This window comes from Caretta caretta, chromosome 4 (assembly GCF_965140235.1).
Source record: "Caretta caretta isolate rCarCar2 chromosome 4, rCarCar1.hap1, whole genome shotgun sequence".
Taxonomy (NCBI): Eukaryota; Metazoa; Chordata; order Testudines; family Cheloniidae; genus Caretta; species Caretta caretta.
This window is the reverse complement of record NC_134209.1, coordinates 34,012,407-34,030,141: the sequence shown is the minus strand read 5'-3', so window position 1 is coordinate 34,030,141 and position 17,735 is coordinate 34,012,407. Positions and strand designations below refer to the sequence as shown.

At 41.2% G+C, this 17,735-nt stretch overlaps 1 protein-coding gene across 4 annotated transcripts in view; it reads right to left on the bottom strand.

Moving 5' to 3' along the window:
• The window catches only part of GRID2 (glutamate ionotropic receptor delta type subunit 2), a 1,039,989-nt gene that overhangs the window by 190,239 nt on the left and 832,015 nt on the right, over positions 1–17,735 (bottom strand). For all 4 annotated transcript variants that reach the window (XM_048847025.2, XM_048847024.2, XM_075127526.1 and 1 more), the window contains one exon: positions 13,595–13,696. In XM_048847025.2, coding sequence (XP_048702982.1) covers positions 13,595–13,696 — 102 coding nt within the window. The remainder of the gene's footprint in view (positions 1–13,594; positions 13,697–17,735) is intronic.

Genomic DNA, 17,735 nt, shown 5'->3' with positions numbered 1-17,735 from the left:
GAACAGTTCAGCAGCTTGTTATTTTTAATTGAACAGCAAAAGTATATTACTTTATGTTAGACTCAATGGCTAAAATTTAATTGAAACATTTAATTTTCTCATTATAGATAATCCTCCCACTAGCAATGGTTACAGAAAAACAATTAAAAGACATATGTACCCCACCCCCCCATCATACTAAAAGTAAAGATCTGTCTCAAACTAACAAAAACAAAGACAATTACAGTTAAATCTTATACTGTTTTTAACACCCAATTTAGGACCTGTATAACAACAGGCTGGATACAAAACCATTGTTTTAGGATCTTCTGTACTACAAAGGGGCTGATCAGCAAAACAGTTGCATTCACACAACTCCCATTGACTACTATTGACATGATCAGTTCCTAGAAGCTAAGATAGGTAAGATAAGAACAGAGTTTTAAATTTGGTCCCTATTCAGGAAAGCACTTATTCTTGTGCTTAAGGGCACATCTACACAACAAGGGAAGGTGTGTTTGTTGCACAAATAGGCATATCTGCACTAGCTTTAATCTAGCGAGCACAGGTAACAATAGTAGTGATTACATAGTGGCATGGAATTCAATGCAGGCTAGCAACTTGAGTTCGTACCCAGGAGGATCCTCGGTGGACTTGGACAGGGGAGGCTGAACTGCATCAAAGCCCAGACTGCCACATTTTCACTACCACATTTACACACACCAGCTAAATTAAAGCTAGTGCAGGTATGCCTACCTACGACACAATTACAACTCAATCTGCACTGTACATATACCCTAAAGCTCATTGACTTTAATGGAAGTTTTACCATTAACTGCAATAGGACTTGGACATGTGCTTAAATATCATATGCTTAAATAATGCTCCAAAACAGGGATGCTTTCCTGAATCAGAGGCCCTAACAGTAAACATCTGCCTTTTTATGGGTTTATTGCTACTAATGCAATTTCTTTTTCTAAAAAGTGCTTTTTAAAATACTTCTCCTGATGTCTTACTGCAGGACTGAGGTTTCCTTCATGGAAATATCATCCCAGTGTTATATTAAGCTGCAGTAAAGCTTTGTGTATTGATTTTCTTACACAATAGCCCTTTCTGAGCCATTATAGTAGATATGATAAAAATGTGCATTAAGTCTAGACTATATTTGAAAGCTTTTAGAGTCCACATTGCATATTATTCCTAATACGTTGCTGCAAATAATGCAATCTTGACTTCTGAAGCTGTACACCATGCTGTATTCTGTGCCAATACTAATATTATTAACCTAGATGCTGCATATTACAGAAAGTAAAGACAGACTTGTGATAAGAATCATACTTTCAGGTTGTTATTTTCAGAAGTACTCAGCGTAATTCTGTTCCTATTGAAGTCAATGGTAAAACTCTCATTAAGTTCAGTGGAAGAATGAGGCCAATCCACTTTTGAAAATCCCTCCTTAGTTTATGTACCCACTTTCCTCTGATAATCACAAAATATGATAAAATGATGGTCACACATAATTATCCAAGTTTTGGAGATAGGGATGTAACACACTGCTGGGACAACCCAGAACTGAGAGCTACTCTGTTACTTGAACAAGAGAGAGTTTTGCTGGCAATTTAGATTATGCATCAGCTTTCTGTCAGAACAGTCCTCCTTCCTCACCAGCAAATTCCTCAAGGCTGTCCTGGCTCAAACCTCGCTTAGCAGGTAACAATCAGTGAACTCCAGCCCCCAAGGTCCTTAGAGATGTTTCTCTGCAATGCAGAGCCTCTATCACAGTGCATTCACAGAAGATATTAAGTTCACTGCTCCGTGAAAGAGTTTATTAACTTAACTGGGGTAAATGCACCCCTCCCGCCAAACACAGCACTGAATTGGTTTATAATAAAAGTAAAACAAGTCTATGAACAAAAGAGCATAGATTAAGTGATACCAAATCACAGAGATAAATATAGAGATGGTTACAAGCAAATAAAAGTAAAAAACCAAGCATCTAAAAGTCTAAAACTTAACCTAGCAATATACAGTCTTTGCTCAAAATGGTTTCTTTTACTCATCGTCTCCTTTCCATCTTTTTACTGGCCAGCCTTGCCAGGACCAATCACAGAGATCAAATCACTTGGTTTCGTTGTGTCCTAAGGTGAAGGATAAAGATGGAGTCTCGCTCTGTTCCGTATATCCCCGAAGGGATTTCTTTATCTTACAAGCCAGGTAGGTCTCCTGGGATTCAGTCTCCTGTGTCTCCCTGGGTTGCAGGACCCATGTTAATTCTCTGTCTTTCAAGTTAAGGAACAGGATAACCACCACCGGGATTTATTTTGATTGCTGTGTTTACTGCCAATATGTAAATGGAGGTAAACCCACATTCCTTTGTCCAGGGCAGACCTTTTTATCATCATGATATTAATAACCAGCCTGTTATTAGCTTTCTTACGATACCTCACAAGGCATATTCTATGCAAGTATCATTGCAGTAGTGTTCAGGGTGTGAATACAGGGGTGTGTAGGGTCACAAGGGAAGCTAACGCAAAGTGAAGTGACTTGCCCCCAAGCGACAAAACTAGTAAGTAGCTGGGTTAGAAACTGACTCAGGTCTTCCAGTTCCCACTCTCCTTTTCTATGGACAGTGGCTTATTTATACTGTATGAGTATGGCATTATTTAGGCCTAAACAATTCAGGCTTTTTAATATAGTGGACACAGTTGGCTTTTTTAAACAACTTTTCTATCAGTAGGTAAGGCGTGACTGATTTGAGCAGACCTTCCCTAAAGGAAGAACGTCCAGCGATTATGGCACTAGCCTTGGACTTGAGACAGGCAGCTTCGATTCCCTGTACTGCCACAGACTTCCTGTGTGACCTTGGGCAAAGTCAGTCTCCCGCCTGCAAAATGGGGATAATGGCACTTCTCTATCTCACAGGGGTCCTGTAAGGATAAACACATTAGAGACTGAAATCCTCTGGTATGGGGTATTGCATATAAATATAAGCAATATCTATAATAGGAAATACTGCTATAACTAGTAATACTTTGCTTTCCTGTAAAAAGGTAAAATGAACTTTGATACTGCAGCCATTGCACCAATAGCAAATAGTTCACTTTAATATTTAAATTCTAAAGACATAGCATTTTTTCGTGCAACAGATACTCAATCCTGCCATTCTGTATGTCTACTGCTCTATTATCCTTCTTAAATTATAAATTGCCAAACCCTATCTTTCTAAATATATACAAACAGATAATACATTCGTAAAAAAAAAAAAAGTAGTTTATACTTGATCTCCTAAATGTCCAGCCATCCTCTGGACCTGATATTTGGATTCCAGTTTCCAGGTAGGAAAAGCAGCATGGTCACAGAAAGTTCCAGTTCCAGCAGACTGTCTCGAAGAGGTAGTGAATCTTATAATGTGTATTTCATACAGAATGACAGCTTCCATCTCAAGGACTGGTGTAACTAGAAAGAATAGCAAATAGCCAGCCCATTGTATCATGTATCAATCTTCATGATGTGTTTATTTCACTGGTGGATGAATAAAATCATCTACCAGTGTCAATATAAATTACAGACATTTCATTGAACATTTTTCTCCATGTGTTTGGATAAAAAAATAACCAAAAAATTTCTTCCTGTTCCACCTTCTGAGATGGACATGAACAGCTGAGAGAGAAACAAGTGGGAATTTGTTGCTACCTTGGGAATTCTGTATATTTGTTACAACTAAAGATGAAGAATAGGCCCAATACAAATTTTAAAACCCCTCTAAAATATTTCCAAAGTAGTTCTTCTGCAACATATGTATATACAGATTGTGTGACAGTGTGACATAGTGTGAGTATTCCGTCGGTTTGACGATGACGTTTTCATGCTCTCTCTTTTTGTGGATTCTGGAGTGACTCTGAAGTCCAAAGTGTGGTGCGTATGCTTGGGAGCAGATTGGGCAGGCACACTCATTGGTGAGCATCTTGGTAGCTATTGTAGTAGTGTGACGCTTTTCCCTGGCAGCTAACAATCAATTATTTCTGTCCTCTTCAAAGGCTTGAAAAGCTCTGAGTGCTGTGTGTTGCCATGCTGATCGATTTAATGCAGCCATCTCAAGATCATCCAGTTTCATTGCCCCAAAGTGTATGCTGCTCATGATGCTGTCCTTGTAGCGCTTTCTGGGGTGGCCTTGATTCTGATGTCCTTGTGCCAATTCTCCACAGAAAATTTTTCTGGGGAGTCAATACTCAGGCATCCTAATGATGTGTCCAACCCAGCGTAGTAGGGCTTTTATCAGCATGGCCTCGATTCTTATGGCATTTAAGTTTTGGAGAACCTCCAGGCTGGTAGTTTTGTCCTGCAGCGGATCCCCATAATGGCGTGCAGAGACCGCATGTGGAAGGCCTCTAGCTGTTTGATCGGCCATTTGTAGTGTCCAGGTCTCACAGCCCTAGAGGAGAGATTTGAGCACAAAAGCATTTTAAAGTTTTATTTTTGTTGAGAGGGTTATTGTTGTGCGATTTCAGGACTTTGTTACATAGCTTTCCTAATGCCTGAGAAGCTTTCTGAATCCTGTTCGTGATCTCTTTGTCAAGAGATCCATCATGGGAGATGTTGCTGCCAAGACGAGTAAAACTGTTAACTTGCTTTAGTTGGATTCCACTAATGGAGATGCTAGAGGATATAGCATGGAGCGGTGAAGATGATTGGTGCAACACCACAGTTTTCTCCAGGCTGATTTTGAGGCCAAACAATGTTGATGCTTCAGCAAAGCAATCTATGATGAACTGGGCGATCTCCCTCTGTGTGTGCTAGGATGGCACAATCATCCGCAAAGAGTGCTTCTCTTATTAGTAGTTCTGTTACTTTTATTTTTGCTTTAAGCCTGACAAGATTGAAGACTGAGCCATTGGGTCTGTATGTGACATATATGCCTCTGCTGAGACCATTTGTAGCACGGTTGAGAACTTGGGTGAAGAAGAGGGTGAATATTACAGTGGCGAGGACACAGGCTTGTTTGACTCCCTTCGAAATGGAAAGGAGTCAGTGAGATCTCCATTAAAAAGTACCTGAACTTGCATCCCCTTGTGAAATAAATGAATGATCTTTATCAGTTTTAGTGGGCAACCAAGTTTGCTGAGGACATAGTGTAATGGCTTTATTGGCACTTGTTTGGTTGATCTACATAACTGACTTGTTGCTTTCATGCCATCCCAAATTCGTGCACAGAAAACCTTTGTACCACACCACCAAATAATCCACACATTCCCCCCCATGCATCTTTTGACTAACAGATGCATATTACAATTACAGAACATATCTGAGAGAGGCCTCATCCCTACCACACTTCTACCACAAGCAGCCATCGTAAATTCATAGTGGTGTGTGGTTGCCAGTCATGCTGATAACATGTATATACCACCCAACTTGTGCTTTGTAAATGCCACATATCTTAAAGAAAATAAACATTTATAAATGTTTTAGGCACCAAACCTGCATGTGTTTAGAAGGTACATGGGGGCACGGTAAGCAGGGATGAAGGGAGGTGCATGTGGGCATGAACGTGGATGTGGACAGAGGGCCACATTTTATGGAGAGAGCATGGATAAAAAAAGAAGAGTTTGACTAGCAGGGGGCACAGAATGGGAACAGTGGGGAGACAGGGACAGCAGCTTTTAGGCCTTTATTATAGAATACTGTAATAATTGTAATAAAAATTTTATTCCAATCTCCCCTAAATCATCCAGCATTTTTTCTTGCTCCATTTCTCTTTGTTTCAGATTCCTTCATTGTTTTTGTCCCATGATTTCTCACTACATCATTCTCGTTGTTTGTTCTCCTAGGTATGCTTAAATACTTGATTATTTCTTCTTTTTTATCCTTCTTTGAAGGAACTTTTGTCATTTTATGTAACGCAGTGGTGAAGGTCAAATCCTGAAGATAGTCTCAGCTTTTGAAACAGAGACATGGCTTCCTACCTTACTTTGTTTTCTTTTTTCTGTCTGAATGCCACATATCTTAAAAAAATAAACATTTATAAATGTTTTATGTGCCAAACCTGCAAGTGCAAAAAGGTGCCTGAAAAGGTAGACTATCTGCCATTACCTTATCCATGAACGCATTGACTACCTCAAGGATTTTAAAAATCTGCATCATGTACATTTCTGTGTTTAATCCTGTGAAACAAGTACCGTACTCTCGCACACCTAATGATGTTCTCCAAGATGTTGATTATATCTTTTGCTACCCTGCTCCTGAACTCTTCCGACTGCTCTTTCAACACATAGTTCTTCCTGTTCACAATCAGCTTGAAGATGGAAAGCCACTCAAATACCACCTCTTCTCTTTCACAGCTGTGTAACCCAATGGTCTGTTCTCTTTTTAGTTCCTGCAGAGTTATTGGATTGGACAAAGTTTTCAATCCACATAGTTATATCTAATTAACATGTGTAATAAGTAACAGGAAACAATACACAGATATGTATTGCAACATACCATTCTGTATCTCTAGTTCAGAGGTGGGCAAACTTTTTGGGCCGAGGGCCACATCTGGGTGGGGAAATTGTATGTGGGGCCAGGGCAGGGGTTTGGGGTGCAGGAGGGGGTGTGGTGTGCAGGAACAGGCTCAGGGCAAGGAATTGGGGCACAGGAGGGGTGCGGGGTGGATGAGGGGGCTCAGGGAAAGGGGTTATGGTGCAGGAGGGGTGCGGGGTGTGACAGGGGGCTCAGGGCAGGGAGTTCGGGTGCAGGAGGGGTGCGAGGTGCAGGCAGGTGGCTTAGGGCAGGCAGTAGGGGGGAGGGGTGCAGGAGGGGTTCGGGCTCCGGCCTGGCACCACTTACCTAAAGCGGCTCCGGGATGGCAGCGGCGTGCACCAAGGCCAGGGCAAGGCTCCCTGCATGCCTGTCCTGGCCCCACGCCGCACCGCCCTGGGAAGCGGCCAACACCATGACCCTGCACGGCCCCTGCGGGAGTGGGGGGGGGCACAGGGCTCTGCACGATGCCCTTGGCACACCTCCAGATACCTCCCCCAAAGCTCCCATTGGCTGCGGTTCCCCGTTCCCAGCCAATGGGAGCTGCGGGAGGCAGTGCCTGGAGGGCAACACACGGAGCCCTCTGCCCCCACTGCCACAGGGACATGGTGCTGGCTGCTTCTGAGAGCGGCGCGGGGCCTGTGGCACCATGGGGGGCAATCCCATGGGCCAGATCCAAAGCCCTGAAGGGCTGGATTCCTTCCGTGGGCCATAGTTTGCCCACCCCTGCTCTAGTTACTATCTTTTTTCCCCTTCTTGTTCCTGCCTGCATTTTCAAGTCAACCCAGTACTGAACATATCTAGCTCCCGTGTGTACTTATAGTTGCTCTCTATAAAATAAAAAGTATAAACCACCACCATTGTATAGTTGTAGTTATGAGATATGCATTCTTCACACAAGGCCACTATACTCTTGATCCATGTTACAATACCTTAAAGCAGGGGTTCTCAATCTTTTTCATAACATGGGCTACACCTTCACCTTAGAGAGGTTATCATGTGGGCACCTCCCGTCCCATTCATTAACACATGGGCTACATCCCATCCCATTCCTGACTGTCTTAAAATTGCACTAAGGCTGATAATACATTTTTATGAACTATACAAATAGGTATTTATTACACAGAATTTAGGAGTTCCACAGAGATACTGTACATTAGATATAAACTTCCACTAGAACTCTCAAGGAAATAATAAAATGCACAATGGTCCTTCTAAGAAAATAACCAGAAATTTTAAAAATTGACCACTAAGTAAAAATAGTCCGAGACATTTATTTTGTGTGAGAGAACGAATGTCTAAAGCAAGTTTCTAGTTAATATATTAAGCTGTATTTGAGTTATGCCATATACGATACATTTCAGAAATTTGTGAAAGCCCTACAATTCAATAGTTATTTCTCAGCTAAGCTGAAACTTTTACTTGGGTGGTGGTGGCAATAGGTTACGGGGGAAGATCTGAGCAGAACCCACTCATGAGATGCAAGACAGAAAGTAACTTTGTTCAGAGAACTGGAGGAAGTGGGGCTGATCAGGATCAGAAATGAAAAATATGAGAGAGTCTTAACGAGGGTGGTGAACCACCATCAACAGTGTCGCCTAGCGGTCAGGGGTTTGTGGCAGGTCACCTCCTCATTGTAAATATAGTCCTATCCTTCAGTGCCCTCCAAGGGATTCCAATCCTTCCCTTTAGCCCAGGGACTTGGGATCTGGGCCTTCCCAGGCTGGGTTCTCCCTCAAGGTGAAGGCTCCTGTTGTGGTCATCATGTCTTCTTGGAGTGGGTTGAGGAGCCCAGGCCCACTCTCTCGACCGGACTCCAGTCCAAGGCCCAATGGTGGACAGCTACGCTCTGCATCTTAGGGTGCTATGCAGCTGCTCCCCTAAACCACTTCCTACCCAAGTCTCCTTCTCCCCACAGAATAGACCAAAGAATCTCAGATAAAGCCTTTGACCTGCACACTCAGTCACCAGCCTCTTCTTTGTAGGTTTGCTCAGGTCTGCGTTGTCTAGTCTTGGGCAATGAGCTCCTGGGTAGCACTTCCCCCACAGACCTCAGAGCAGTGCTCTTCTCCCCCCTTACACTGTCTGCCCCCCCCCCCCGAGGTGCTCCTCTTCCCATTTTAAGCCCTGTTTCCAGCTTGTGCAGGCTTTGCAGGTGGGCCACCTTGGCCCAGATCTGTTCCTTAACCCCTTGCCCTCCAATATGGGGTTTGTACACCCTATCACAAGGCACTTCTGTGGCTTTCTCAATAATAAAACACAAAAGGTGAAATCCTGCCTCTTTTGAAGTCAATGAGAAAACTCCCATTGATTTCAGTGGAGTCAGGATTTCATCCAAAGAACTTGCCTCAAAAGGAAAATGTTATTATTAGAGTACACTGCATAGTAAAGTCCTGCATGGGACTATTTTCTAATCCCAGTCCTACCTGCTCCCGCTATTATGGCAGCAGGTCCTGTGGGACCCACAGATCCCAGTCCAGCTGTAGGGCTCTACATTAGTCCTACGTAGAGCTCTGCTGCACAGTGACAAAAACACATTCAAGCAAATAGATTTGTATCTGCATCGATACTTTCTATGAGGAGTATATCATGTGGGGGAAGAGATTATTTGATGGGTAGAGGGGCAATGGGATACTTGTAGCTCTGTTTGATAACTGCTATATTTTAGCAATTTGTCCTCATTATAAGTAATTGGCAGAATGATATTTTATGAACGAAGAGCACTGTCTGGGTGCATTTTTATAAATCTTGCACTTACAGTTATATTTGCGTATTCCACTATCTTCCCCATCTTTAATCTGATCTTCTCCTAATCCACAAACCCTCTCAGGAGAACCTTCTAATTATGATTGATTTATCTACATGTAATCACGTCATCTTTTTTCTGGCTTATTAGTCATAAAAACTGCATGTGCAAATGGGAGAATAATGAGATCGGGTATTATTAGACATATCTGAGTAACTAACTGGTTCTAAGGGTGGAACTATTCTTTTTTGTAATATTTCCTATATGAATAAAGATTCAATCTTAAAATCACATCTTGTGTCTAGGCTCCTGGAAGACAGCAAACTGTCCTATTGTCTGCCTGTCTCTTGCAGAATGTTCTTTTCATTCTTCTTAGTATAGAACCCCTGACAAGGATTCTCTGCCTCCCTGGGACAACTAGAGATCTCTTTTTGGGCATACTTGCTCTGTTTATAGCTTGGGCTGAGCAGCGATCCACAGGTGTGTTCTGCACACCTTTCCATTCCATTCAGCCAGCTAGATCTTCAGAGATTCCTTCCATAGTTCCCACGCTGCAGACCTGGTAGTGACCAGAAACCTCCAGCTGTGTGTGAAGCTCCTAGCTCCAGGTTTCCTTCCCTTTGGTAGTCACAGTATGCCCATTCCTTTCCTGCTCCTGGCTGTGTAGAACATCATCTCATCCTTTTGCCTCTGGTGGTTATCAACTGTCAAACCTCCTCTCTCATTTCCTCTCTCTTTCTCTCTGTTTCTTTGGTGCCCAGTTCATTTCTTCTTTGAACCTGAGTTAGTGATGTTTCCAAAATCTGCTCATCCAAGAACTCCTCAGATTCTCCATAGTATCTATACTTGTCCTTCCACTCCAAGAACCCTTTTTTCTAGCACAGTCACAACTTGTAATTCATACCCAGGAAGTTCCTTTCTCTGGCTTCAGTCAGGAAACAGAACATGGCACATCTGTTGCAGGTCACAACCACTGTTCCATCACTAGATCATGGTATCGTGCATTGTACTATACGTAGAAAGCTAGCCTTTGACACTCCTCCTCTAAACCCCCTCCTAAACTTCCCTTTGCCACTACTGTGAGGTAGCGGAGTCAAGGAAATCGAAATTTAAAAGGAATAACAACACTCCAGAAGGGTTTAAGGCAACTTATTGACTTCAGGAGGACTACCCAAATACTTAAACTTAAGAATGTGCTTTAGTTCTTTGCTGGATCAGGGCCAAGATGCTCAGAATCTGGCACACCTGAGTGCTAAGATCATTAGCCACTGACAACTTAAATAAATTCCATACCACTGTTTATAACCTTTGCTGCTTGAAACATCCCTGAGAGGAGTGAGAGAGAGAGAGAGAGAGCAGGAGAGTTTCCTCCTTTTAGATGAAGTGCACGGGTGAAATCCTGGCCTCAGTGAAGTCAATAGCTCAACTCTCAGAGTATGCCTACACTGCAATAAAATACCTGTGGCTGGCCTGTGTCAGCTGACTTGGACTCACAGGGCTTGGACTACAGGATTATAAAATTGCAGTGTAGCTGTTTGGACTCAAGCTGGAGCCTGGGCTTTGTGACCCTCTCCCCTCGTGGGGTCCCAGAGCCCAGGCTCCAGCCTGAGCCCGAATGTCTACACTGCAATTTATAGTCCTGCAGTCCGAGCCCTGCAGCTGACCTGGACAGATGCAGGTGTTTTATTGCATTGTAGACATACCCTCACTGACTTCAATAGCACCAGGACTTCAACCCCGGTGTCAAATACAAACATATACTTCTGCCCCTGAAAGAACATATTATAGCAAAAAGAGAGACTTTTATAGATTATTAAGACTCTGTTCTGCTTAAGAGCTTTTCATTGACAGCAAAGACAATATTTTGCCATTAACTGTGACTTAACATGCTTGCTCTATTTCTGGCACCTCGATCTTGTTCTTACAAACACCAGAATATTATCCCCAAACACCCCTTCCTTCCCACAAAAGCTAACATTTTTGTATCATTGTTATTAGTCATGCCCAATAAATTATGTGAACCAAAGACATGAACTGAGCTGAACCATGCTAAAATTAGTAACAAGCAATAGCCATGCCTATAAACTAGGGCAACGTGTGTGTGTGTGTGGGTGAGAGAGAGAGAAAGAGAGAATATAATTTGACAGATGAATTTTAATTCCCAGACACAACAAAGGCCAGATCCTGTGAAACTTTGCTTGCTCAAGCATATCCACTGGCACACAGCAGTAAAACTTTGAAGGATCAGGCCCTAAATTTATAATATTATCAATACAATTGGCAGCAACAGCAGTAATATTTAGTCTAGCACTAAGTTAGAGGAGGTAAGAGATGATGATAGAATACTAGCACAACTGCCATTACTGCATTTTCCATCTCTTTTGTCCTCCTTCGGTTTTCCATTTTGTTGTCTGATTTTTTTATCTTTTCTTTTCTACACCAAATTTTTGTATGTGAGCAGGAAATAATTGTATAAAAAAGCCCTTTCCACCTCTTATGAATTCTAGAATGTAAGCAAAAATGGACCCATCAGCACAACTCAGGTTTATCATCCAAACAGATGAAATATTTAATTGATTTCAATCGGAGTTGCAGATTCCTACCACCTCTGAAAATTAAGCCCTTATTTAGGTGCCTAAGTTTAGGCACCCAACTTAGAAAATATGTGCTTTGGTGCATAAAATATAATGAACCTTAAGTGGTACTTTGGATCAAAGACAGTTTTGCAAGACTTGAACCATCAGACTGCATTGACCAACCATGCAAAGCCTTACTAATTGCTGAAAAGACAGAGGAAAGTCTTACTGTATAAAGGCAATGGGGATCGTTTGTGTCTTCCTCGCCTACTGCCTCTAGTTCATAGTCTTCATATAAAAAGAGACTCAATTAACAAAATGAGGGATTAATCAATTTGCATGAAGGCACAATTTAAATACTACCAAGTTGCAGTTGTGTTTGGAAACGTTGCTTTAAAAATAAACACAAACACAAAATAGAAATTGCCCTCTGGATGCAAATATCAGCCAGTGGTCTTTGTTTGTGTGGGGGCTGTGGAGGCTGTCTTCTATGTGATGTGTTGCTGAACTTTAAACATCCTTCTTTTTTGGCTTATACAAAACTATCAGTGTGAGTAATTACTCTTTTTTTTCCACACCAGCGTCTAAGTTGCTAAATGTTCATAATATAATTGTTTGTCAGAAGAATGCTCCCCGGCAAGCTAACTGAAATGATAACTAGGGATGAAATTATAGAACCTGAAAGAAAAGACGAGATACTAATTTGAATTTCCTTTGATAAAGAACGTTCACTGAACATTTCCGTTGCAAGAAAATTATATTGAATCAATTTAAGTTTATACCAAGCAAAGTGCAAAGGCCATCCATTGCTGTTGTGATACTAGTTTGAGGAATATCCATCAATTAGCATCAAAGTATAAAAAAATATAAATACTGCTTTGTCTTTTTATATCAATTCATTCTATTTTTTTAACCAGGGTCAGACATATGATTCTCTAAAATAAAACAGACAATAGTAAAAGCACATGGGACGACCATATTTATCGTATCTTTAAAAGCTAGATTTTAACCTGTCATGGGATAAAACCCCAAAAAGCAAAATTTGTGTTTTAGTTGTACCCCTAACTCCCTGATATCACCCTCTAGCTTAGCCCAGCTGAATTCTTTTCTGTACAAGGCAACATCTACAAGGGAAATAATAGAAACCCACCCCTGTATCTTCATTTATAAATAGGTGTCCAGATCCTCACCCCTGACCGAGAACTAGGAGGAGGTAGTGACTACAAAGGTGGCTTAAAATAACCTTTGTAGTACAGAGGAGAATTTGGCCCAGGGATCTCTGTGAGGAAGGTTATTTCACTGAACTAACATAATTCACCCTAAACTAATCTTTGTTATTTTCTGAGTGCAGTAATTTGTGTCAAACTGCACTCAGTTTGGCACAGTAATTGGAAGGCAGCTATATCTTATGCATCCTTTAGAGTTTTAGCTAGGAAACCTTAGCTGGCAGGCAAGTTTGTGTTGCTCTTTTGAGTTAACACATGTTGATTGGATAACTTACTATGTGCCTATGGAAGAAACAGCTTTTAATGTCTTTAATTCCAACTTTGAAATAGACTTTATTGGTAAAATAATAATTTTTTGGAAAATTTCCATTGATCCAGTATTGGCAAGGAGAAACTCAATTCTGTGACAGTTGACTATGTTTCAGTTTCTTTTTAAACTGTGTAATTTATTTTCAAAATCCTTTTTAGTCACCCTTAGTCAATAACCTATTAGTGGAAAGCAAGAAGGAGAAAAGTAGCATTCCTCAAAATGGAAAACACTCAGAATCTCTTACCAGCACAGTCACCACACGCAGAACCACCCCACGCATGTTATTCTCCAGCTTTCTGTCTGTTAGTGACCCATTCAGACCTGTGAGAGGATTCCAGCAGCCAAGCTGAAAAATAAAATATGATTTGTCACTTCATTGTCCATAACATTTTGTCAGCCATTCCTGTTATGGAGCTTTAAATGGGAGCAACAGAAAACCTTCCAGAAACAACAGGATGGAAAGTCAAAAGGGCATTTGCCCATAGATTCATTTTTAAAATGCAAATTAGGAATATCAGTTTCTGCTTTTAAATACCATGTGCAGTGTATGACATCATCCAGGACAGTGGAGGATATTCATTGCTTTAGAAGGGTGAGGACTTCTGAATTAACGAGGAACATTTAAAATGTGAGATGGCTATAGCAATACCTACACCTCACTTCTAGTGATACACTAATTGGGAAAATAGTCGCGAACATAATTCTAGCATGGTGTCTGCTGCAGCACCTTTTCGAGCGGAACTTTGAGGAAAAGAGTTACATTAGCTTTAATTAAACCGCATATCATTCATTGAGAAAGAAATGGTTGTCATATTTAACTGAGCTGAAAGCCCCATTTAAAGATGATTGAGGGAAAGACCATCTGATGGGCAAACCATAGCGTCCCTGGAGGATCTCTAATAGATGATGCAGAAAAAAAGAAAAGAATACCTGCTTACATTGTACCAGTGCTATCATTTTCCTTGGGCTGCTATGGATAGAGGCTTTTCCTTGCAATGATTAACTGCTTTTTAATCTCAAATCAGGGAAATTACTTATCTGTAACTTGACTCGTCTGAAAATATAAATTGCCTGCATTCCTGGGCAATGGTAGCTGTGTGTCCTGTGCACAGAAAACCTGCTTGTGCCTCAGCATCCTCTAGAACCTCTAGTAAGTTTGTTCCTTAGTATTCCTAAATGATTTCTTGGAGCACCTGTGTCTCAGAGCTCTAGGTTACCAAGAGCCAATTCAAAACCCTATAAAAGGACTCCCTCTAATTTAAATAGCCTTTGGAAAAGGGCCTAAATGCACTCTGAGGGTGGGGAAATCTCAATACACCAGAACTGAGGCAGTGCCAAAATCCCCTTCTCAACCTGGATATCCGTATCCATGCAGCGAAACCAACTTAAAGTTTCTCAAAGAAATCAGCTCTTAGAGAAGTCATTGTAATCGACTGGGAACACCCATTATAAAGGCTGCAAAAGTGGCAGGCATGGCAGAGTGCTGGAACCGTATGCAATAGCTGGACAATGATACGGAGAACCTTGGCAGACTGTGGTGAGAAAAAAAACTTAAGAAGTTACTGAGACACCAGAATTTGCTCTTTGTATAAGATATAACTAACTCTTATGAGAAAGTCCTACAGAATTTAATCAACGTTTATATCCTTTCCATAGAATTTTGTAAACCAACCCATAGAACTCCCCAGCAGGGATATGTGTAACTTATAATTTCTATAGAAAGACTATCATGGTCTACCATATCCTATGGGTTTTTAGCATATATTTTATAGAGGCCTATTTAATTTGCATACAGCCCTAACACATTCTCTAAGACTTATCTGAAGAAACTCGTGCCTCAAAGGGTCAAATCCTTTGTGGGATAGTAGAGATGTCAGTCTCACACTTGAAACCCAAGACTCCATGAGTAGGAATCTAGGACTAGATCCACAAAAGGACTTGGGAGCCTAACTGCTGCTTTAGGCTCCTAAGTCCAACATTTGTGCACTTCTGAGATCCTCAGATCCAACGCTCAGCTGTCACTTTACCCTCCAAATGCCAAAATTCCCAGGGTGTCTAAGTTCCTGTTAGTAAAGTCCCTATGGCTCCTCCGGTGCTACCAAAGGGCATGCTCAAAGAGCGCCCGAGTCCTGACACTGCCCAACTGCTTGGCCCTTTAGCTCATGGCGAAGCTCAGCAGGATTTTTAAACTAGGCACTTTCCCCACATTTCACCTGCAGGGTCTGATTCAGTGGGTGTGCTCTGAGTACACCTACTAGATCAGCCCAGCTCCCACTCCCCAAAAATCCCAAAACAGCTGGGGTCAAGCTGGGCATTTTGGGGGCTAGCTGGCACATATACACACAAGTAATCCAAGAGTCGTGTGGTTAGAACATTCACCTAGCATGTGGGTGACCCATGTTTAAATCCCCACTCTGCCTGAGTTGGAGCAGAAATCTGAACTCAGTCTTCCACACCCCAGTTGAGTGCCCTAACCCCCAAACTACTGGATGTTTGGGGGAGGGGGGCAGTTTCTCTCTTGTCAAAGCTTGTTCCAATTTGTATAAATAATTAAATATTCATTAGATACTAATGCCCTTCTCCTTGGGATTTCCACTGGCTAGCTTAAGCTTCTGAGAATCCCTTTCTTAGGTGCCTAACTTTTTCCATACAATGCATGGGGAGCCAGGGGGTCTAACTCAGGGCTGCGAATTCCACTGTGCAGTAGGGCGCATAGGAATTAGGCATTGCAACACCTAATTCCCCTTTGTAGCTCTAGCCCCTACTCAATATCTTTAAGATTTATGTTTTTCCATACCCTCCTGAACTAAGAACATGCTCGGCATTGGCCCATTTCGGCTCCCACTGAAGTCAATGGGAGTTTTATCATTGACTTCAAAGGGAGCAGAGTTAGCACAATGCTGAGCAATCCGTGTTGATGTGCCCTTACTATTACATTGCAGCATGTTTGTTTATTGTCTTCCAACACCATTACCTTTCTGGTAAGCTTCACCAAGCAATCAGATTCAGTTGAAAACCATATTTGTTAATCCACATTACTAGCCACAGCACAATGAAGGGTTTTAATTCAAAATATTTACCTAAGAGTAAACATTTTGTCATAAGATGAATCATTACCACCTTACAGTGTTAATACAACCAATCGTTCGATAAAGCCTGCATTTTCTATTCTAAAATATTTTAGAAAATGGTGCCAATTTCTAGGTTCAGCTGTAAAAACACATGAAATTCATTCAGTGATATGTCATTCTTAGTTATATAAAGAAATTAATTAGAACTTACAGCTAATTAGCATATCCAAATGTGCTGAAAGTCTAATTGCCCAAGATATTGTACTCTTGCCAAATATAAAACCCTATGAAGTTTGAGAAGAGCCTTTGTTCCCTTCTGCGGTCAGCTAAAGTCCATTTATAATTATGTTCATTAATGTGCACATTTTGTATAAAATTAACTGTACAGCTCAATCCTCTCTAGCATTTTTTTTTAAAACAATACCACTATGAACTAAGCAATGGAAGTTTATCATGAATCTCTTTTTCCTGTACATTTTGTATTCAATTATGCTTATTTAATTTTCAATTTAATTATTCCTTTTATCCAGTATAGTCATGCCCAAGACATACGAACAGACCCTTACCAAACTAAACATGACGTTAATTTCAGGGATGGCATTACTGAAATTAGGTGAAAATTAATCAACTTTTTATTGAGGATAATTTGAATGTGTCTTTGCAGCAGGAGTGACCATATCTATAGCTGAAACAGAAAGGTATATTACCAAACTCTGAGCATCCTGCAAATATTTCCCTTCAGCCATGACACTGGCCACACCAGTTTCACAAAACATTTATTCTGTTCTCACCTGCTCTTCTGAAATACTGCTCTTGCCTTGTTATACAGTTAAAACGACAACGTAAGTCAACATTTTATTAAGCAATACAGCAATTTTATGTTAATTCTGGGTTGATCTGTATAGCAACAGCAGATGTCAATATATGGTTGATGGGAAATGTTGACTAAACACAGTATTCATCTTTGGCATCTCCAGATGGATTCTGTGATTTAAAGTGCTTTGCACCTTAGATGTTGTTTCTTTCATGAATTTTCTTGACAAGTGTCATTCTGGTACACATTTGGAGATAGACTGATGAAAGTTTTAAACTTGTCAGTGTTTCACTTCATTTATGATGTCTTTTTGATCATGAGCCTTGTAGCTCAGTTCCTCTTCCTGTTGTTACCTCTGCTTGCGAATATTTCTTTTATTTCTCTGTCAGTGTTGATCACTTCTCTTTCTCTCATGGGCCATTTCTACATCAGCAAGAATTTTGGCCTCTGTGGGCTGCCAGTTGTGGAAGGTCTGTGATTATCAATCTTCTTAGATTAGT